The sequence below is a fragment of the Stomoxys calcitrans genome, chromosome 1 (genome assembly GCF_963082655.1).
Source record: "Stomoxys calcitrans chromosome 1, idStoCalc2.1, whole genome shotgun sequence".
Taxonomy (NCBI): domain Eukaryota; kingdom Metazoa; phylum Arthropoda; class Insecta; order Diptera; family Muscidae; genus Stomoxys; species Stomoxys calcitrans.
In genome coordinates this window covers 100,724,052-100,748,549 of record NC_081552.1, presented here as the reverse complement: position 1 = coordinate 100,748,549, position 24,498 = coordinate 100,724,052, and the positions used below count along the sequence as shown (strand labels likewise).

General features: G+C 39.6%; 1 protein-coding gene and 1 long non-coding RNA gene across 3 annotated transcripts in view; both read left to right on the top strand.

Annotated features, from left to right (window-relative positions):
• Positions 1 to 1,599: 1,599 nt before the first annotated feature.
• Positions 1,600 to 3,500, top strand: LOC106093499 (uncharacterized). Its single transcript, XR_001222367.2, has 2 exons — positions 1,600 to 1,732; positions 3,131 to 3,500. It is a non-coding gene; the product is annotated as an uncharacterized LOC106093499 (long non-coding RNA).
• Positions 3,501 to 15,912: 12,412 nt separating this feature from the next.
• LOC106093500 (serine/arginine repetitive matrix protein 1) overlaps positions 15,913 to 24,498 on the top strand; it is a 40,384-nt gene continuing 31,798 nt past the window's right edge. The window contains exons 1-2 of one of the 2 annotated variants that reach the window (XM_013260562.2): positions 15,913 to 16,016; positions 16,132 to 17,059. Coding sequence is in view for 1 of the 2 variants with exons in the window: in XM_013260563.2 (XP_013116017.1) it covers positions 17,048 to 17,059 (12 nt within the window). In the remaining variant the exon portion in view is untranslated. The remainder of the gene's footprint in view (positions 16,017 to 16,131; positions 17,060 to 24,498) is intronic. The other variant, XM_013260563.2, reaches the window with a different exon arrangement.

The window sequence follows — 24,498 nt, the reverse complement described above, 5'->3', positions numbered from 1 at the left end:
ACAGAACCTTGGGGTACACCAGTAGAAATAGAATTAACATTAGAAACACGATCATGGCAGACTACATACTGCGAGCGATTTGACAAAAATGACATAAGAAGTCTACAAGAGATATGTGACAAATTGAAATTTTTAAAGAGTTTTAAAAAAAGAATGCCATGGTCAACAGAATCGAAAGCTTTGCTGAGGTCAAGTGCGGCAAGTATACAGGGATTGCCTTTATCAACAGCACGTCTGATCTCATCAGTAAGTTTGACCATAAGAGATGTGGCACTGTGGTGTTTTCTAAAACCCGATTGACAAGCGTCAATTAATGAAAAACGATTAAGATGATCCACACGTGGATCCCTAATTATTATTTCAAATGCTTTCGATAATGCTGGAAGAATGGAGATTGGACGATAATCAGAGCAACTTTGACCGGTAGAGTCTTTTTTCCCTAGGGGAGTAACTCTAGCTAGTTTCCATGCAACAGGAAAGACATTCGTCATTAGGATAGTATTAAAAAAAATGTAGTATATGCTGCTGAATATAAGGTAAGATTAACTTAATAAATCGAATAGGTATACCATCGGTTCCCAAAGCATTTGACTTAATTCTAAATATTGCACATTGTAATTCGTCCGGATATATATTTGTAAAGTTAAGGGTGTTGTTACGGCTATCAAAGTAAGTACTATTTATTTGGCTAAAATCAGGTACGTAGTTAGAAGTAAAATAATTATTCAACAAACTAGGATCTATATCACAGTTGCTATCACATATAACTGAATCAAGACCGCCGGTAGAGCGTATTTTAGACCACAATTGTCTCGAATCTGTGGAACCAGCAAAAAAACGAGCACCATATGAGCGTTTAACCCTTCTTATAGTATTACGAGCCATAGCCTTGTATCTCTTATGGCGCAAGTCATTACTGGCAGAGGGTTCTTCAATAGAAGCGCGATATGCCAAATCCCTGTTAAGGATAGCTAGCCGCACATCATTATTATTGCACCATTCTGGTTTGCCATATCTAATTATTTTCGTTTTCTCAGGAACATGCCTGTTAAACCAAATATAGAGTTTTTCATTCAAAACTGATAGTTGTAAGTTCGTATCATTTGTACAGTAAATTGAGGAAAAGTCAGAAAGCAATATATCGTTTACCAAACTTGCTATATTGACAGAGCTGTAATCACGAAAAGATTTGAAAAAAGTATTACTGCTGGTAGGCAGTCGATATTGCAAAAGCGTGAATGCATGTTTAGAATTAAGTGCGGGAAAGTTGAACTGGCTGCTCTAAATCACGGAGGCGGTGCAACTCACAAAAGTGTAATCAATGAAGTATAGAGAGTTTCGAACTAAGTCGTAGTGCGTAGGAATGTTGTTTTGGAGGACGGAATGATTGCAGCGAGTTAATAATAGTTTTAGACGTAAATACTTTCTAGAATCTAAAATATCACAGTTAAAGTCTCCTAAAATTATTACATTAGAGTATCTATCAACGATATCAGAAATCACATTTTTTGAAGCATCTAAATCTCCATTCGGTAAATATACAGTTCCCACAATAAATTCATCCATTTCAGAATTGATTCTTAAAAACAAGGCTTCACAATGCCTAGGCTCAGAGGATGACAAGAGAACTTTTGCATTAAGATCTTTTGAAACATACATACCGACACCTCCGCCGCGCATTCCACTCCGATCAGCTCTAAAAAACTTATATCCAGAAATTCTAACAGCCTGAGTAAGTACATAAGGCTTAAGCCATGCCTCAGCTACACCTATAATGCTAAGATAACCACTGCTTAGTAAATTATTATCGTCAAATTTTGAAGAGTAACGGGAAGGTTTCAAAGATTGTGCATTGAAAAAGCCGATGTTCAAGAGGTTCCGATTAGAGCAAAATTTTCTTAAAAATGAGTCATCACTGATAATCTCACCGATGCAATTAGCCGCCATCATAGTGTCCGTCCAGAAAAGTGTGCGTTAGAACTAAAGTTAAAGAGATTATTAAAAACAGTAAAGAAAATGAGACTAAAATAACGTTTAACATATTTAAAAAAAATCATATCAAAAATAGCTGACTAAAAATTAATTTCAGTAAATTAAGACCAAAATCTAGATAATACTTGTCGAATTATTGAACAAGAGTCCAGTAATTCGACAACTAACCGTCCCTCCCTACCTTATCTAAAAAATTTTATAAAAAGAGTTTTGTATCAATCACGTAAGAAAATACCAGGTTAAAAAAGTTAACATGGTATACTAACCCACCCTACAACTACTCAGGTCTTCAACTATCAGGTTGACGCCAACCTCTTTTGAGATGTTTTGAGCCATGGCGATTGGTTCAACATTAGGAGGAAGACCATATACAAGAATATCATTAGGGCACTGTTGATGTCTTATTTTATGGTTTTCCCGTTCAATGGCATCCAGACGAGCATTTACAGTTTTTTGATGTTCCATGGTAGATGTTTTTCCTTTGCAAGGGAATCTCAATCTCGTTCTTAATTGATGTCATGCTGGCATCGATTTGCACTTTGATATTTGTGGGCAGCGTTTCAATCAAATTGTCTAATTTTTAAGTTAACTTATCAAGAGCCTTCCAAATTTGCTCTTCATCAGGAACAAAGCTGAAAGCGGTGCAGTGCTGGCATCTCCATTTGATAGTTTTATTTTTGGCCAAAAGATTAAAAGCCGCTGTAATTACCTGCGAAACCAATTGTTGCATGTAACATAAAACAGCGCCGGTTGTGTAACATAAAACAGCGCCGGTTGATTTTGTGACATTTTCATTGCACGATGGGCAAACAGTTGTTGTTGCAGGTGCCATGTTTACAAATTACACGAATGAAAGCGTATAAACAGAAAAGGAAAACACACCAAACAGCAAAGCGTCGCAGCAGCCAAATTATAAATTAAATATTATAGTTGTTACGTGCGAAAATATAAAAACTCGATTATTTACGTAAAGCAGATACAAATTTGGTCCGAATCAATTATAATTGTGTTCAGAAAGACTTATAGTTATATTAAAATCTTAAGAGTTAGCAGCAGAATATTTATTACTCTTGCATGGCCAGGGTTGCTAAAAAAAAAAGAAAAATCTAATCCGCCAATAAAGCTCTTTTTATTGTAGGTATTGTATCAGACCACCGGAACAGGATACTGGAGCAAAGAGGATGCTGAGATTAAAACAGAACATGTAGGATACAGGAGAAAATCAGGATAGGGAAGAGGCCGGAACGGGATACTGGAGCGTATCGGATACTGGATTAAGACAGGATACTGGAACAGGCGGGATACAATATCGAATAGAATATAGAAACACGCTGGATGCATAGATGATTATTAGTCGAATGTCGTGAAGATTTCTAAGATTCAATAATGATGTGGCAGTAACAATAGGATGGTTAGTTGGCATATCGGTTTTAACGTTTTAGTAGAATGGATTGTTTAATGATGAAAATAGAATCCGATGCAGAAAATAAATGACTTTTTACACTAAACTGTTTGCAAAGTTTGTTAAAAGGATTGTTCTCTTGGTAATTACTTCTAGGTTAGGTTTAAGTGGCAGTCTGCCATCAGACTTGCGTCCATTCTGATACCACAGGAACAGAAGAAGGAAGATGCCTTCTAGTTCCTACCGTTGAACCATCCAGATCGCTTAAAAAAGCCCAACAACTTGCGAACGTCCCCACATCCGTTAAATCAGACAGGTTCTCAAAGAAATGAGAACCTAAAGTGGAACTCTTTCTTACTGCTAGTGCGGGGCACACACACAAAAGGTGTTCTATAATTTCTTTTTCCTCGATGTCCCTACAGTTTCTGCAAAAGTCGTTGCGGGCAATCTTCAGTCTGTCAGCATGTTTTCCGATTAGACAGTGACCTGTCATGACGGACACAATGATTGAGATGTATGTTTAGCCAATGGCAGCAAACCAGTAGACCTCTTCAAGTCTAGATAACGCCACAAAGTTTTGGAATGCTCACAGCCCCCTCTTTGTGACCATCTATCATTCGTTGCCCTTCGGGCCTGGTCCTAAAAACCTAGCTTTCATGTCGCTAGAGGCATACCCACAGATTCCAGTGTTCCTGGAGTGTGTAAGGTAGTTCATAGTCTCGCAAGCTCGTCTGCTTTAGAATTCCCTGGAATATCTATGTGGCCCGGCACCCAGAACAGATGAATTTTGAATTGTTCAGCCATTTCGTTAAGAGATCTGCGACAATCGAGAGCGGTTTTTGTGTTCAGAAATACGTTCTCCAGGGATTTAATGGCTGCCTGGCTGTCTGAGAAGATATTTATACCAATCGCCGTAATGACATTATATCTTAGACATTCCACCACTTCCTCAATTGCAAGAATCTCTGCCTGATGCACACTGCAGTGGTCGGGTAACCTCTTCGATATGACCAGTTCTAGATCTTTAGAGTACACCCCAAAGCCCACCTGGTCATTTAGTTTGGAACCATCCGTATAGAAGTCTGTGCAACTTCTGTTACCAGGGATATCGCAGTTCCAATCGGTTCTATCAGGAATGGTGGTACAGTACTATTTTTTTTTATCAAAAAACGACTCAGGTAGCGTGTAATCCACACTGCCTGGAACATAGGATATTCTATCAAGTATAGCACAGTGTCCGCGGCCCGCGCATGACCAATGAGAAAGCTCCATTAACCTCACGGCAGTGGTCGCTGCAATTTGGGTAGCCGCAATGTCCAGAGGCATAAGATGTAGTGCATCAGATGGTGTCGGTCTCAGTGCGGCTGTGATTCACAAACAAGCCATCCTTTGGATCCGGTTAGGTATTTAGTAGTAGGTGGATTTTTGAAGGGCTGTCCACCAGACCACAATACCAAAAGGTCTGACAACTGCAGTATATATCCAATGCATGACACGCGGTCTAAATCCCCAACTTTTACTAATGGCTCTCTTGCAGGTGTATGTTGTCCAACAAAACACCCAGGTATTTTGCGTTTTTTGTAAATGGAACATTCTCTCCACCCAAGGAGACAGGTTCCACTGTAGGCAACTTGTATCTCCTGCTGAAAAGAACTACTTCTGTCTTGCACGGGTTTATACCCAGACCACTTTCGGTAGCCCACTTTGCTGTTGCACGTTGAGCTTCCTGAAGTATATCTCTTAGAGTGCTGGGAAACTTTCCCCTAACAACAATTGTCACTTCATCAGCGTACGCGACCACTTTTACGCCTTTTCTTTGAGAGACAATATATTGTTAATGGCTATATTCCAAAATAGAGGAGACAGTGCACCTCCTTGAGGTGTTCCTCTGTTGACCCATCATGTTGGATCCCCAGATCCCAAGCCTTTCGTAATGCATCTTTTAGTAAGTAAGTTATTAATAAACTTTTTTACGGTAGAGTTGATGCCTAGACACCCCAAATACTTCTTGATTGACGTCGGTTTTACATTATTGAAGCGCCTTCATTGTCAAAAAATACAACCATTGCATATTCCTTGACAGCGAGAGAACCCTCTATGTAGCCGACTAGGTCTTGAAGGGGTTTTTCAGCGAATTTGCCTTGACTATATGCATGCTGCTGCCATGATAGGCGATCTCCAGGGATCTTTGGCCTAAGATATGTTTCTATAAACCTCTCAAGAGTCTTCAGTATAAAGGATGACAGTCTAATAGGACGAAAACCTTTCGCCTTCGTGTGGTAGGGTTTTCCTGCTTTTGAAATGAAAACTACCTTCGTGTCCCTCCATCCCACAGGTATATATGACATTCAGATACATGCAGAGTATATCTCCCTAAACCAGAAAACCAGTCTATCAGACACAGCTTGTAACTCTACCGGTGATGCGTTATCTGGGCCTGGCGACTTAAAAGAGTAAAAACTTCTTATCGCCCAAAGGATTTTCCGCTTAGACACAATTTTCCTAATAACCTCGAACGAATGCATACCAGTGACCTCTTCTGGCGCCACGTTGTCGATTGGAGAATTTCCCGGGAAATGTGTATCAAGTTCTAGTGTTTCCTCACTGGACATCGTCCATACATTCTCGGACTTCGTTGGTTGCTGGCGGTCGCTGTTTGCTCCTTGGCTTGGCACTAGGGTATGCTGACTCAAGCGAGTCATTCAGGGCCTTCGTGATTGACCACTATGTCTATATCCTCCGTAGTTTCCACTTTATTTTCTAGTATAGAAGGGATAGTGGTGCAGAATTTGTGCCGAAGTTTATCCCAATCCGCCTTTCTTCTGTTTAACCGAGGGACCACTTCTGCAGTATTTTCTCCAAGGCTAAAACTCAAATAACGATGATCAGAGAAGCGGTGGTCATCCAACACATTCCAGTCGCATAATCTTCCACTTATATCTTCCGATATAAAGGTAATATCTGGTACATTCTGGCTGTTCCTGGTAATAAAGGTCGGTTTATCCCCTTTATTCCCAATCGCCAGATTGCAACGGAAGAAGTAAAAATTTAAACTACCCTTTGCAAGAATACAGGCTCTGTACCCTTGAGAAGTTTAAATACCGAATTTCTTAATTCACGTACCATTCCTCCACACACCCATGGTTCCTGGATAAGAAACACGTCAAATCCCCCAGCCATAAGGAGGACCTTTAGTGCCGCCGAAGCGGCCTTACAATGGTGGAGATTTATCTGTAGAAACCGGACCATAGTCAGGATTCAGAACTTTCAACACTGTTGTGTTAGCCTCGTCTTCTGATTCCACCAGGAGTTCATCCTTACAAGATTCGTTAGAACTTGTCATGATGAGCTTCCGTACGAATCCAACGGCAGGTGAGAAAGCTGTGGAATCACTCCTCCTCAGGACACTGGGCACTGGGCGGTGTGGACGATTTCTCCTTAGATTCTTCACTAACTGCTGCCGTCGAAGTACTTTTCGAGTTCCATGCTTCCCCGCTGGCGCGTTCTTGGAGTCCAGTCCAACTTTGTGACTCACTCACACAGGGCTTGTCGGGTCCCGTTTCGATGCCATGCCCTCCCGTCTCGATTTTGGTAGGGGGTTTTTAGTCTCCTGCAATCCGCCAGACTTTAGCGATGTAGTTGATAGTTCCTCAGGCAAGTGTTCAGCAACAACTGATTAGTCGTCTCCTGATTCCCCATCACCACCGCTTCTATATATCTTCATTTTCAACTTGTTGAATCCGTAGGATACAACCCCTTCAGACTTGCGAGACAGCTGGAGTTTAGTACGAATACCGGATGTCTCCGATCACCATCAGCCTCATCCAATCTACCAATCTTCCAGTCGGTGGTCAAAAGATTGGGATTATATTCCCTTAGTCTTCCAAGTATCGCTTCAGGATCTGAGGTAATCCTTGGTATCCAAGCATGCGCCATTGGTCGAGAAGGAATATCTTCCTTCTTGACTAAATCTAGTGCTGCACCTGGCCAGATCTCACCAATCTTTTTTAGCGCACAACGATACATTAAATTGAGCGTTGGTCACCGAAGGCAATTAGTTTGTATCGGCCTCGATACCAGCCGGCATCGCCACAAGCTAGAGAAGACCCGGGAAATTCCACAAAGACATCGGAGTATACTGATGACAGTCCATTGACTATCCCACTCCAATTATTCCTAGGTATGCAGCCCTGTTCTTCTCCCTTGTCGACAACTGTCATCACTAAACTGTCCCTAGCGACATTAGCAAAGGTTCTTGAACCCATCTTACTGTTGTTCGCCCTAGTTCTTTTATGCATGGAATGCCCTCCAGGTGACCGCAGCCTTTTGGTTGACTGCGGTGCAGTTTCCGAATCTAGACGTGTAGTGTTTGGGGTAGCCTGTGCAGCGAATTCCCGAGCCTAATTTAGGGAATCTCTCTCCCTATCAGTGAGAGTCCTAGCATCATTCGCACCAAGCCTCTTAATAAACCTGAGAGCGATCGGTCTCTATTATTCCACCTTCTTAAAGAGCATGTTGGTTTGCCGGGGAAGGCCGATGGCCTAGACAAATTATTGGCATGCGAAGGAATAGGTTCGGCCTTGGCCTTTAGACTCGAACCAGGTGTCTTCGTCAAAAGCCCTTGCTGTCCAGTGGAGCCTGGAACAGCCGTCAAGGTTTTAGAAGCAGACAACATACTACTTGTCCTAGAAGGGACATTAAAGCTTATTTTATTTATTAAAAAGTGAGAATTGATTTTTCCGTTTATAAGCTTCTGCATGAAAACGATTCCAAGCATGTCCATGTTCCAAAGTTGGTAAGTCAATCAATTTCAAACGGTCCACATAGGGCGGAAGATCCAAAAGGCTACTCCAACCTAATCCTCTTAATGCGAAAATAAGAAATTGTTTCTGGACAGATTCAAATCTGTCTATATATCACTGATAACTAGGAAGCGTACTCGAGCGTTGGTCTGACAACGGAAGTAAACAGACGTTTAGATAAGTATGGATCAATGAACTCTTTAGACCATCTTTTGGTGAAACCCATAGTAGACATTGATCTACTGACAGAAGAATCAATATGAGCATCAAATTTCAGCCTGCCATTAACTAACACACCTAAGTCATTAAACAAATCCACAATATTCAGTTGGTGTCCACCAATAAAATATGACGTCATCCGTAAAAGGTAATTTTCTTGTATTTACTCAGATTCTGAGTCATATGATTCGTATCGCACCAATTTGCTAATCCGTCCAGATCTCTCTGAAGGACAACTGGATCAGTGGCAAAAGTAATCGGAGAAAAAAGCTTTACATGGTAGGCATACATCGAAATTCGGCAGATGCGGATGAAGGATGGTATGTCATTAATATACAGTGCGAATAGAATCGACCCTATATGACTTCCCTGAGAGACCCCAGATGAGGCAAATATAGGACGGGATAAAATTCCTTTATAAACAACTTGTTGTCCTATAAGATAAATATGATGATACCCAGTTTACGAAGGATTTTTCTCTCAAACACTCCAAGTACTGCCTCATCTGCTTGCGCATGCTTCGGAGCCATGCAATAAAATGGGTAGTATCAGTGTCTTGTGGAGTTTAATTTCCGTCTGCGAATGGTGGCTTTGCTCCTCAGCTGCTTGTTCAATCCAAAGTAACATCTGATGCCCAATATTATCCTTCGTTTTATTTCAAAACTTGTGTCATTAGTTTCAGTTTGGTAGTTCCTAACTTTTTCTATCTGCTCGGGTTTACAGGGCTTTGTGGGAGTTCATACCATCCATTTCGTCTTATCCCTATTACTGCCAAACCTATTTTCGTTTACTCTCTTTCGCTACTTTCAAAGGCTGCAATTGCTTCTCCCGGTGACCGACCTATGATCTCGATGCCGTCGGCATACGTAAGTAGCCTGCATCTCGTATTACCTTCTCCAATAGGATATTAAAGGATATTAGACTCCGTGTCTAAAACCTCGTTTGATATTGAACGGTTCGAAGATGTTCTTTCCTATTTTAACTGAGGAGCGTGTAGCAGAAATCGTCATCCTGCAAAGTCGTATCAGTATTGCAAGGATACCAAACTCAGACATAGCTTGAAATACCTTTGAACGTACAGGGCCGTCGAAGGAGGCTTTTTAGTCAACGAATATATGTTTGCCCATTTCGGGCTTGATAGTATCTTGTATGCGATGGGGAGGAGACTTATTTCTCTGTAGTTGCCACATACCGTCTTGTCCCCTGCTTGTGTCGGTACATAGTATGCTGAGTTTCCAATCATTGGGTATGCGTTCTTCTTGCCAAATTGCGCAGACAAGCTGATACATACGTCTTATCCGCGTGTTGCCTCCGGACTTTTAGCCGGCAACCCATCGGCTCCTGCTGCATTATTGTTTTTAAGCCGGGTTACTGCTACGTGGCCCTCGTTTTGACTAGGTGGTACACATTCTATACCATTATCAGGGATTGGTTCTGCGGTATACTCATGGCCATCATCATCGAATACCGGCAGCTGAGAAAAGGGTTCTTCCCATATCCTCAGCACACTATATCAGTTATCAGATTTTGTTCTTTGTCTCTGCCATCGATTTGGTGTTTTATTCTTTGGTACAATTTTTGGATTTCAATTTGGCCTTTGAACATCTCGATGCGCTCACACTTACGTCTTTCCATTTCCTTCTTCTTCCTGCGGAAGACACATTTCTCCTCCCTCTGTAATGTTACCCCAGGGATGATAATCTTGATACTTTGGTACTTTTTTTTAATACTTTTTTAATCACGAAAGTACCCCGCGAGCAATTAGGTACCTTCTTCCAAAGGAGATTAGATTAGGTTAGATAAAAGTGGTGGTTCTTTACAGACTCACTTAGACAATTTGAAGTCCATTGTGATATCAGCTGCTTAAGTGCATGTATACATACAAATGTGAGTGTGTGGGTCGTACCAAGTTTATATTCAATTACAGGTAGTGGATGAAATCTTGTAGTATTTTCACTGTTAAGGCTGGTACCATATTTTCTTTTCGCTATATTTTTCGCAGATTACTTTTTTTAGATAAAAGATTTAAAGCCAACAAACTTGCTGATCTCATTAAGTAGAACATTTCCTCATTAGTTATCAGGATTCACTAATAGAAGGTTAGGTCACATGCAAAAACATAAAGTGGATAGGCCCCATAAACATCATTAAGGATGTCAAATCTGACGATTGAAAATGTCATCATATAGGAGAAAACGTAAACAAAGAATGAATGTAAAAAGAGAACAAGTTGACATCCTCAATGCCAAGTACTGCCAAATATTAAAAAAAAGTATATCGGCTGATCGCTTGGCTTAACCTTATTCAGTGAATCCTGATTAGTTATGGTAAAATTTTAATAAAATTTGTTATTTTATCATTGTTTATTATGTAGTGTTTCAAACAAGTTATCGCGAAAATCATGGGTTTCAACCGTGAAAAACGATCATAGAACCAGCCGTTATAAGTTAAATAAGCACAACTTTCCAAAAGCATTTGTCAACATCTTCCAGTTTTATCCAAATTTTGTTTTTGTAATTGAATGACCAAAGACCAACACATTCTTGCACAAAGCTTATATTTTTCGTACAGATTAATTGTGTTGCTTGTTGTGAAAGAAATATTTAATTTTCTTTCGAGGATATTTATTTATATTTAAAAAATACATTCTTATTTATGCATCCACAAACGCTTTATTTTTTTCCACCCAGAGTACCCTACAAGCATTTGGAAGTGACTTTCTCACTACATCCCAGAAAAGTCGCTTTTTAGTTCCTTTTGTATGATAGTTTGTAGAGGTTTCATGATTCATAATCAACTGTTATTGTTACAAATTTAAAAATAGATTTTTTGTTATTGTTTTGGACGCTCACTCAAAAAACCCCACACAAGAGAATGTATGTTTACTTAGCCTTCTGTAACGAAGAAAGGCGCGCAGCACAGAGGGATAGCATACATGACATAATTACCAGATAGTGTACTGTAAACAGCTGAGTACAATTTTTTCTCGCGCAGTGCACTATCTGTCAACGAGTTTTGGTTGTGTGTGTATATAATAGTTAAGAACCATACACACAAACGACGAAAAGTGGCGCGACTAGTAACATACTCAAAATCAGGGTTGCACTAATCACTGATTTTGACAGATAGTGCACTCAACATTTTGTTGATAGCATACGCCCAGTCAGGGAGAATTTGCAAATAAAATATTCGAAATTAATCTCGATTTGAAAATAAATAAATTAGAAAGAGAAATAAAAATAATCATCTCTCTAAAAGGTGAAAAAAACATTAGGCAAACAAATCATTTTTTATTAATGACGAATTTTAAACTTTTTTTAGTCCCCACTTAGTCACGCATGGGTATATATCGCCAAGTGGCACGTTTTCTCTCGTACCAAGACACTAATTTTAGTAAAAAATGATATCGCCTTAGATTGTTTTCAACTTCCTTGAATGCAGATTAAGTGACTCGCACGATAGAAAATGTTTGCAGGGTAAATACATGTGAGCAACATCACTAACAAACACTCAGTTACAATTAAGAGTTTGGCGATCGAATTTATTTTGCGTAAGAAAATGAGTTGTTGCACAGCGACTATGGTAGCGCTCTTTTTGGGCGTCGTGAAATGTAAATATCCCCTAGATGAAAAAACAAGTCATAACGAAACGATCACTGCTCACCAACATTTTCGCTCATTTTTTATATGGAGTTTCACCCCGAAAACCGAATATAGTACCAACCTTAAGGAGGGGGGATTGTAATTTTTTTTTTGTAATTTGTAATTTATTTATTTACACCCGCACAACAATAATATAAAATTCTTATAATTAAAGTGCGGGTAATATCTCCAACAATTGTACATAGTAAACACTAAGAATCTATAGCTATACAATACATTACAGATTTTGAATGAATAACTTATTAACGGAAAAAACAAATAATTGTGACTTTGTAGATTTGAATTCAAAAGAAAAAAAAAACAAAAGTGAATTTATCAATTAAAGAGGAATTAATAGACTAAGTTGATCCGAAAAAAAGAAATGAAGGTAATTATAAAAGAATAAAAATAAATATATAAATGAGTTTTAACATTCATTAACTTAATGCAGTAAAATGTTTCCAAAGTCTGGTTTTAAATGTTGGCGAGTTACTGAGTAATTGCAGATCGTTAGGAAGTGAATCCCTGAGGAACACCTTTTAAAACAAGCAGAGGTGCCGATAGGGAAGACTTATAACTGACGGACTGAATGCGGTGTGACAGGTACGACAAAATAAGACGAACGGACGTAGAAGAAAAATTGTAAAGATGTCTCATCTTATCACATAACAAGGAATGATCCACAGTGTCAAATGCCTTAGAATGGTCAAGAAGAACAAGGAAATTTATCTTGTCATTCTCCAAATTTACCCTGATCCTCTCAGTGACCTCTGCCAAGGCAGTTACGCAGCTGTGGTTAGATCGAAACCCGGACTGTCCCACATATAACAAAGAGTTCTCGTTGACAAAAGACGACATTTGCAAATACAACAATTTCTCAAAGACCTTTGACAAGTAACAAAGAATCGCAATTGGTCTATATTCCTTGGAATTTTTAGGCAGTGGGATGACTTTGGCATGTTTCCACGCTAATGGAAAGTAACTCGTGGTCAAAATCCTATTGAAAACATAGGTTACATGAGGAATAATAATATGGAGCAAGAGTCTTACAAATCTAGGATCAATGCCATCAGATCCGACAGCGTTAGACTTTACAGTCGCGACGCACTCAAGGACATCGGTGGGACCAATACAGCTGAAGCCAAAACCAGAGTCGTCATCGAGGGAGGGGGAGACATTGAAGCCATGCAAATTGGGATCTGTGGGACATTAACAGAAACATCGTTAAGCCCATTGATGTTTGTTGAACATCTATTAGTATCTTTCCCAATTCCTATGTCTCGAATAACCTTCTCTTGGAGCCTATTGCAGAAGTAAAGCGTCTGTAATAGTAGTCTTTCTTGGCTATCTTAATCAACTTATTGACATGGTTTCTTGCTGAGCGAAAGGCATCATGTAACTCAGGCGTCCTGAAACGTCTCCACCTGCGATGCGACATATTCCTCACGTGAATAGCCGAACGAATATCCCGGGAGAACCACGGTTTCGATCTGGAGGACACTTTTCTAGTCTTGAGTGGAACCGTAAGTTCCTGTAGGTCACGGATATTCCTCTGTAGAAAGTCAGTTTGTTCATAGATAGTTTCCATACGACATATCAGATCCCAGTCGATGAACACAGCACTCGAAAGCAAAAAATCATGATCGAGACGGGCAAAAGTCTATATGAATAAGTTTCCCTAGTCCTAGTGAGCTCAAATGCATAACATAAAAAGATCAAGTCATGGTTCGAAAAACATGAGGCTGACAGTTAGTCGTATAGGAGGACTTTAGAAGTGTCACTAACAAAGTACAGATCGAGAAGCGTGCTGGAGGATGCGACAAAATGCGTGGGAATTGTTGAATTGACAGGCAAAAGCCCCAAGGAAGACATTTCAAACGTCAAGTCCCCGTCTTTTTTTAAATGGTGTTGCGATACCCACGACGAACAGCGTCAAGTATTTAAGCATACATATTGATAGACGCCTCAACCGGCTGTTACATATAAAAGCCAAAAGAAAACAATCATAAAAACTCAAAGGCAATATTGGCTGCTTGGAACAAAGTCAAAACTTATGGCTGGTATTGTTTGTTTTTCGCGACATTTTTTCGTGATTACTTTTTTTAGATAATAGATTTTGTAGCTGTACTTGCTAATTGTATTCAGTATATTTTTCTCATTGAGAGTTTTGTAGTGTTTGAAAAAAGTAACCAAGAAAAATTTTGTGTTTTCAATTGTGAAAACGAATATAGTACTAGCCTTTTGTTTGGAATATAAGATTTTGATCTACAATACAATTCTAAAGCCTGTTTGGACATATGGAATACAGCTTTGGGGAACGGCAAGCAATTTAAATATTGAAATGTTGCAAAGATATCAATCGAAAACACTTAGGTCACTTGTTAACGCACCTTGGTTTGTGAAAAATATAAATATCCATAAAGATCTTAATATTCCAACGGTAGTTGAAGAAATTAGGAATTACAGTACAAATTACCTAAGTAGACTCAGCAATCATCCAAATGTATTAGCTACAAAACTCTTAAATGATACTGATGAAATCAAAAGACTTAAACAACTGCATATTCCAGATCCCCCATTTAAGCTGAGTATTCTGTTCCGTTTTTCGAGCGGAACGTTGTCAAACTCCACACAAAAAAACGTTGGCTGAAAATCGGCGGAAGAGTAGTACTCTGAAATTGTGAGGAAAATGGCAAGAAAAATTTAAATAACAACACTTGAAACCATTTCCGGCATTATTTTTGTATGTTTTATTGGTTTCAATGGTTTGTTTTCCTTTATTTATTGGCTAGAAAATAAATTAAATAGAGAAAGCAAAAGGGCAGATAAAAAAAACGTGTTTTGGTGTAGAAACAAAATCATTTGATTACCGACATATTCCGCTCGCGGAACAATTAACAATTTCCACGACTATTCCGAAAGTAGAATAGAATACCAACCTTTAGACAATAAATACTTTTTTTGTTTTTAGTTTTTATATCTTAAGGTGAGTATTCTGTTCAGCTTTTCAAGCGGAATGCTGTCAAACTCCGTATAAAAAAACGACGGCGAAACGTTGGCTGAAAATCGACGGAAAAGTAGTACTCGGTGAGGAAAAGAGCAAAAAACTATTATAGTGGCAGCACTTGAAACTATTGCTGGCATCATTTTTGTTTGTTTTATTCGTTTGAATGGTTCGTTTTCTCTATCATTTTGCGAAAAAATAGATTAAGTAGAGAATATGTGCAGATAAAGAAACGTGTTTTGGAATGCAAAACATTTGATTGCAGTCAAATTCCGCTCGCGGAACGATTCGGAATAGTCGCGGAAATTTTAAATTGTTCCCCGAGCGAATTTTGACAGCAATCAAATATATCTGTTTCCATACCAAAACTCGGTTTTTTATCTGCACGTATTGTTTTCTCTATTTAACTTATTTTTTTCGCAAATTAATAGAAGAAAACGAACCATTGAGACCAATATAATATACAAAAATGATGTCGGCAATGGTGTCAAGTGCTGCCACTTTGATTTTTTTTTGCCATTTGACAGTTATGTTTTGTTTTAATTTTCATATCAAAAGACGTTTTTAATCTGCACTTATGGTTTTGTTAATATTTTTTCGCAAATAAATAAAATAACGAAAAATAAAACATAAAACAAAAGTTATGCCGACATGATGTCAAGCGTTGGCGCTAAAATTTCCTTTTCCTCACTACAAACCGAATACTAATTTTTCGCCTATTTTCCTCCGGCGTTTAGCCGACGTTTATTTTATATGGAGTTTGACAGCATTCCGCCTGAAAAGCTGAACAGAATACTCAACTTTAAGCTGGAAGTATTACTTATTATATTATTTTAAAATAAGGTTGTTGATGTAGCAGTGTGTTATACACTGAGGCGGCAGCCCTTGCCGATGAAGATCTCCATCGGCTCAATCCGGTACGTACAACCAGCTGCCATGGGATTGATTAAAATAAGGTGAATATACTTTGTTAAAAGAATAATATGTTTTTGTTTTAGGTACAATAGAACTAAATATTTCATTCATTGTTATAAACTTAAAAAATTTTGTTTATTATTTCCTTGTACATAGATTGCAAAAGAAGAACTTCTGCAAAAAAATCTTTTTGTCTCGACCGAATTGCAATGTTTTCCCATGGACAAGCATTTAATCCTAAATTCTAGTTTAAGTAGTGGCCTGATATTTCACCTCTGTCTATTCGGCAATGCTACCAGACTTTTGTAAAAAGTCAGCAACGTAATTAACGAATCCTTCGTCGAGTTTTCTTTCGGTGCGTTCTGCTTTTTGCCAAGAGCCATAAAAAATTGTCAGAAAATTTTATTAATTTCACAGTACATTTCCATAAAATATTGTGAATATTGGCAATTAATATTGAAATATAATGGATTCGCAACAGAATTCAATAAAAGTAGTGTAATTGTTGATATAAACGCAAATATAATCGGCAAGAAAAGCTGAGCGAAAAGTACACATACTTTCCTCTGCCGAAATATTCCTATTACACTTTCATGCTGCTTCTTCGTTGCGGTCGTCCGTCACGATAAGAGTTTTTTTTATATTTTGCACCGCACCACGCCGTTTTGGCGTTTGGAGTTCGAGTTCAACCCGGTTTTTTTTCATTTATTTTGAGAGTGCGACAGAAAAACTAAGGAAACTGGATGTGATAGAGTTTCTTATTTTGATTCGAAAGTAAAATTGTTGTGGGGCAGCTTTTGTCCAGAAAGTATTAATTGCTATAATGGTTTAAAGCAATCGGAAACATTGACAAAACAATTGTACATAATTTCTTTGCGGGAAGAAGAAGAGTGGATACCGACAGCTACACACAACCGACTCGCCATTTGACTGGCCGCTAGCAGAAGGAAGGAAGGAAACATTACCAATAAAATAATTTCCTTTATTTCGTTTCCCCTCTTTGCATCATCTATCGTTCGTCATCGCCGACGTTTTCTTGTTTTAGCAAACGTTCAAATTTAAGGGTGACAAAATGATGTTCACAGTAAGTTGTTTGTTTTTAATCGTTTTTTTGTTTTGTTTTATTATGTCCACGTTAATAGTAACATTATATTATATATATATATCTATATATATTTATGTTTTTTGCTCTATTTTGTTTATTACATACAAATTGTTTCCAGAGACATCACTAGTTTGGTTTGTTCAGAAAGATAGGTTCAGGTGAAAATAGTACCTAAAAGGGGGATGGTGAGGCGTTTTTTTTAAATAATTGGTTGTACTTATTGATTATGAAGTTAAGAAGCGTTGTTGTGTCATGTATTATAATAATCTTAATAAGGATTGACATGCCAGCAAATGCGATGTTTTGGCGTCAATAAACAAGGCATACTCTAAGACTAAACGTTATAACGATTTGTGTTGCTTGCCATGTCATAAGTTAAAGGCGCCATTCAGTTTCTTTGCCAAATATCTGAGGAAATAATCATAGTTTCTGACTTAGTACTTAAGAAAAGTACCTGATGTAATATATCATCCTTATTGTGTATGTCGTAGTCGAATTTTCGACTTCGACAGCTTAAAATTTAAGTTAATATTTCATTGGCATTATGTGCAAAATCGGGTTGTTTGGTTTTTGTCATATATAATGCTTACAAGTAGCCGATCTGTCAAGAAAGCAATAACCTCGATTATAATACCGACGAAATAAAACCGCGAATTCTCGGCAGTCCTAGTCGAATATTCAAATTCGACATACATAATAGGGGCCAATATCTTAGCTTTATCATCAACGACTATTTTTAAAAAGAATGTACTGTAAAACCTGACCTTAAGAAAAGATAATTTGACTATCATATCTAGAAAGCTTATTAAGGGAGCCAGTCTTCCAGATGTACTCTTCTAAATATTAATCCGCGTCTACTCCGCTCCGTTCCTTTCATAGTAAATTGTAAATTGCCATTGAACATTGTGGAGAATTGTCGCAATCGCTTTATTAATATCCAGCTTTGGGATTAAGCTTTTCGAATTTGTGGGGGCACCTATTGTCGTTGTTGTTGTAGCAGTGTGTTATGCACTGAGGCGGCAGCACTTGCCGATGAAGGAATCTTTCGGGTCAATCCGGTACGTACCAACGGTTGCCGTGGGATTGGGCTTAAGTAGTAAACGGTTTATATGGGAGCTATATCAGGTTATGAACCGATTTAGACCGTACTTGACATAGTTGGTTCAGCCAAATCAGATAATAAATTCTCCCTCTAGCGGCTCAAAAAGTCGAGGTCCTAGATCGGTTTATATCAAGTTATGGACCGATTTAAATTTTAGCCCATAACAATTGCGGCTTACAAGGGCTCAAGATTTCAAATCGGGAGATAGTTTTATTCGGTTGTTGTTGTTGTAGCAGTTTGTTGTGTTCTATTTTTCGTATGATTGATTCTGTCAAGTGCCCAGATCCAGGAACTGTGCGACTAAGATGGGGTGGGTCCAGGGGGATCTGGGTCTGAGTCGAGTGGGTCTGGCTGGACAGTTAAACAGGTGACGTGCGTCGTGTGCTCCCTGGTCACAATCGGGACATACATCTTCCACGTCTGCATCAATATGGGATCTATTATATCACGTAATAAACGGATTTGGACCATACTTGGCACGATTGTTAGAAGTCGCAACGGAACACTAAGTGAATTTCAGCCCAATCAGATAAATATTGCAATTTCCAGGGCTTTGGAAGAAAATCGAAAGACCACTTTATATGAGAGCTATATCGAAATCTGAACCGATATGGCCTATTTGCAAATGGTCCAAAATTTCAAGAGATAGCTTCCTTCTTTTTATCCAAAATGAATTTTATGAATTTTAAAACTGATATTCGGCTACATTGGCTGAAAGACTTCTGTACGAATTCTGTACGTCTATCCCTTCTACACCAGAAAAGGAAGTGGAAACTGCGGAGGATATAGACATAAGGGTCAAGCGGATCACGAAGGCCCTGAATGACTCGCTTGTGTCAGCATGTCCTAGTGCCAAGCCAAGGGGCAAAAGGGCGACCTTCATGGTGGATCCGAGAGCTGGTTGGTCTAAGGAAGGACTGCAAAAAACTCTTCAACAGAGTAAAAGTTACAAGAGCAGCAAACGATTGGGACATCTATAAGGCTGAGGTAACAAAATATATAAGAAAAAAGAATAGGATACACCTGAGGCCTCTAGGCTAAGGAAGATTCTGTCCTCGAGACCTATTACGGTGGGATATATTCAGAAGTCAGAATGTATGGACAATTTCTAGTGCGCAAACACTAGAACTACTCGTTGATACACATTTCCCAGAAAATTCTCCAACGGTTGGTTGGAGGTTGTCACTGGAATGCATTCGTTCGAGGTTATTGGGGATATTGTGTCTGAGTCGCAAATCCTATGGGCGATATGAAGTTTCGACTCCTTTAAGTCGCCAGGCCCTGATTATGTATCACCGGTTGAATTACAAGCTGTGTCTGATAGACTGGTTCCCTGGCTTAGGAAGACAGACTCTGCTTGTATCAGAATGTCATATATATCTGCGGGATGGAGGGACTCCAAGGTTATTTTCATTTCGAAAGCAGAAAAACCCTACCACACGAAGGCGAAAGATTTTCGTCCTATTTGTCTGTCATCCTTTATGCTGACGAATCTTGAGAGGTTGATAGAAACATATCTTAGGGCAAAGATCCCTGGAGATCGCCTATCATGGCAGCAGCATGCATATTGTAAAGGCAAATTCACTGAAACAGCCCTTCAAGACCTAGTCGGCTACATAGAGGGTTCTCTCGCAGCAATGGTTGCATTTCTCGACAATGATGATGCTTTCAATAATGTAAAACTGTCGTCAATCAAGTAAGGGTTGGGGTGTCTAGGCATCAACTCTACCGTAAGAAAGTTTATTAATAAGTTACTTACTAAAATATGCATAACGGCAGGCTTGGGATCTGTGGATCTAACATGATAGATCAACAGAGAACACCTCAACGAGGTGTACTGTCTCCTCTACTTTGGAATATAGTCATTAACAATACATTATTGTCTCTGAAAGAAAAAGGTGTAAAAGTGGTCGCGTATGCTGATGATATGGCAATTGCTGTTAAGGGAAAGTTTGACAGCACTCTAAGATATGCACTTCAGGAAGCTCTACGTGCAATAGCGAAGTGGGCTACCGAAAGTGGTCTAGGTATAAATTCGTACAAGACAGAAAGAGTTCTTTTCAGCAGGCGATACAAGTTGCTTACAGTGGAACCTGTGTCCTTGTAAGGAGAGAATATTGTTGTTGTTGTAGCAGTGTGTTGTACACTGTGGCGGCAGCCCTTGCCGATGAAGAACTTAATCGGGTCAATCCGGTACGTACAACCGGCTGCCATGGGATTGGAATGTTCCATTTACAGAAAGCGCAAAATACGTGGGTGCTTTGCTGGACAGGAAATTGAACTGTAAATCCAATAATTTGGAAAGGGCAAAAAAGGCAACTCTTGCCCTATACATCTGCAAGAGGGCCATGGGCAAAAGTTGGGGGTTTAGAGCCTGTGTCATGCATTGGGTATGTACTGCAGTTGCCAGACCAATAATGCTATATGGTGTTCTGGTGGACGGCGCTTAAAAAGTCCAGCTTCTGCTCGATACTTAACCGGATCCAAGGGATGGCTTGTTTGTGCATCACAGCCGCACTGAGGACGACACCATTGGATGCATTGAATTTAATGCTACATCTTATGCCTCTGGACATTGTGCCGTGTATCGTGTGGTCCTTTGTCCCAATCGGGACAAACATCTTGCACGTCGGCATCAAAAACTACTCTGGTTTGCCGGGGGATGTCAAATTCTTCAGGTGCAATGGGAGGCGACCGTTCTCCAAGGACTACATTCACCGGTAGCTATTAACCGCATCTGCTACCGTGTCTGCTTGAATGTTGTCTAGACACGCTTGATATGCCGCATAATCTAGATGTTTTCTCTTGTAGCGCTGATCGTGTAGATCGACTTTAAGGCTTCTGGGCGTCGAATATCTATCTACAAGACGATGATTTGGATGGTCTCTGCGATAACAGCCCAAAAGGTATTGCTTAGTAGTTATGTCTTCGCACTGGTAGAATCTTTGTCTCCTGATAGAGGTGGTCCACATGAGAACTGAGGAGACAGCCCGTCGCAATTCGGAGGGCGGCATTCTGACAGATCTGAATATTATTCCACTGCGTGTCATAAAGTTGACGAGACCACACTGCTTTGTACGTGGTCAACAAGGTTTCTTTATCCTTTTCTTGGACCTTGTTTTTACTTTTGACTTTATCGCAGATTGGTGTGGCATGTGGGTAGAATGTGTAAGAGCTGTCAAATGTGTCACCAAGTATTTTGGGACACTTAATGGTCGGAATCATTTCTCCATGGACAGTCAAAGTCCTTCGCAGATGACAACAATGGGTGGGGGCCTGATGCCATGATCGTACAATCGTTCGCATATGATACGATCTATATGCCGTCTGGAGGGGGTGGAATGGAGGATAGGTAGAGGTTAAACAGTGCCGGAGATATCACCTCACCTTGGGGAACTCTTATCACATTGCCTGGGCTTATTGAAGCCACGGCAAATGTGAGCGGTTATGGCATGCAAAACATTTGTTGTGCTATGTGCTATGCAGTCTTCGAAATCCATGTTCATGCTCGGCGAATGGAAATTCTCCAACGAGGCTCGGGAGGAGTAATGCCTCAAGCGTCTTTGCTACTGGTGAGAAAAGTGAGATCGGTCTGTACGACTCCCCCAAAATCGGGTCGGAAACTATAAGGGTGTTCAAAGACAGGTTGAGGACAGTAGTAAGGTACTCAACTTCAGGTAAATCAAGATTCTTCAACATCAATGTAGAGATTCCGTTGGGTCCCAACGCCTTGGATGATTTGGCGCCACGGATGACATTCGTAACTTCGGCCACGGTTATATTGTGATGACTTTCCATCGGCTCGGTGACCACGGATACGGTGAATGGCTCTCCTCCTTGCCCTGTCTCTCTCGGGGTGCACAATAAATTGACAGTTGAACAACCTGGCGCATCTCTTCGGATCAGTCACGGCTATTTCGCCAAAAGTGACTGAGGTTCTGTCATCCCGTTTATCGGGGTTCGAGAGTGATTTAACAGTAAACCACTTCTTGCCACTTCTTGTCAATCCCATGGCAGCCGGTTGTATGTACCCGATGGAGTTCTTCATCGGCAAGGGCTGCTGCCTCAGTGTATAGTACACTGCTACAACAACAACTTCTTGCCTTAACCGGTACCGGTTACATTGTTCCAGGTGTTCCAGCCACATATTCCGCCTATGTTCGTTGACTACCCTGTAATCTGGGAAAAAACATTTTTGCAATTGCCAGTTTAGTTGGAAAAATGGTACACTTCCCGGCACTGGCCTGGCAATATTGGGGCTGGGATGCTACCGTTGCGTACATTGGAGAGGTCAGGGGGGCACATAGTCCGACGACGATGATACTTGTGACCCACTGCTGGCAATGTTTCCACAGCACCTTGCAACATATCCAGTATTACTACACTCCCGTAGTGAAGTGAGGCCAGAGCAAGATCGGAAATGTACCGACTCCGTGCACCGGTTACACCTCACCGACACCGACTGATGATGGAGGCGGTTCTGGCAAACCGAACAGAACCAGGTTCCGGATTTCTTTTCAATCCCGGCGCGGACCAGAAGTGTGCGTAGAAGGCACTCAGGGATGAATCTCTCCCACGACGAATAAAGACGAAAACGTACATTTAGGCGGCAGCTCTTGTCGATGAAGGGTTCCATCGGGTCAATTCAGTGCGTACAACCGGCTGCCATGGGATTGCCGAATTTGACTGTAAAGCAACGATGAACATATTTACATATACTTTTACACTATGTTGTGTAAATGCAAATTTTTCCCATGAACTTTCCACTAAAAACGAACTTCTCTCATAACAATGAGTGCAGTCCGATTTAAGTTTAAGCTCAATGATAAGGGGCCTCCTTTTTATAGCCGAGCCCGAACGGCGTGCAGTGCGAAACCAAGATATGGTCTATGGTCTCGCCAGGATTCGAGCCCAGGCGTTCAGCATCATAGGCGGACATGCTACCCTCTGCGCTACGGTCGCCTAAAATGGTGGAATAAAATACAATCTATACAAATTAGTAGATATTATGTGCTTAATTAAGCTTAAGGCATGAAATTTACCTCAAATATTATATTGTGTATTGTTGACTTTTTTGATTATAATTTCGTGGATAGTTCAGCTTGAGGTCATGTACAATTACTAAAAACCAGACCTTTTTGATTATAATTTCGTGGATAGTTCAGCTTGAGGTCATGTACAATTACTAAAAACAGATGTCGGTGTTTTTTATTAATTGCTTTATTTAAAATTTTTCCAATATTTTGATTACCGCTGGTAATCTTCATCAGGGAATTGATAACTAAAAAGATTATAGTAACATAAAACAGAATTTAACAAAAGCACAGAAACAAAATATAAATTTGATTAAAATTTAAAATTTGAAACAGAAATTACATTTTAAAACAAGTGAACTTATTTCATACACCACACATGAATGACTGAACCCTATTGTCTATTGCTTATATTAGTCTATTGCTTATATTTTTGTATGAAATTTTTTTATATTGGTGCACAGTGGTCTGTATCCGTTTTTTCGTCCATACGTTCGCCAGTTGGGATGTTAATTATGTGCAGCATTTCTAATGTATCTTCTTTTGTAGTTAGGTTCTTGGGCTAATATCTTGACGTCCTTGAAATTTGGTACATGTACTCGCGTTGCACAGTGGGCTGAGAGTGCAGTCTTCTGTTCTAAAGGCTTATCCTTTGTCCTTTGATCCGATTTATGAGCAGAAACCCTTGTCTTCTGTTTTGTTTTTGTAGTGCCAATATATGCCATTGGGCATACCAATCGAGCTTCAATCTGTGCAAAGTTTCAGCTCAATATTTCTATTTTTAAAGACTGTAGCGTGATTTCAACAGACAGGCGGACAGACGGACGGGCATATCTAGATCGTCTTAGAATTTTACGCTGATCAAGAATATTTATACTTTATAGGGTCGGAAATGGGTATTTCGATGTGTTGCAAACGGAATGACAAAATGAATATACCCCCATCCTTCGGTGGTGGGTATAAAAATTGCAGTAAAATACATTACATATGCGTAGTTTCTCGTGTATACATAACAATGCCTTGTGTTTGCGTTGCGTGTAAAAAAAAACAAAGAAACAGTGGCGCATGAGGAATAATATCAGTTTAAAATTTTTTCTAGTGGGCGGACAACTGGTTAGAAAATCGCAAATAAATCAGGAAAAAGATTGGGCTACAAACAAAAAATGGTGTGTGTGAAAATATATTTATTTATTTATTTTATTTTATTTACTTCTTAATAGTAATACATAAGCCTCCTCGGCCAAAAAAACGTATTACAACGATATATACTCCTAAATAAACAT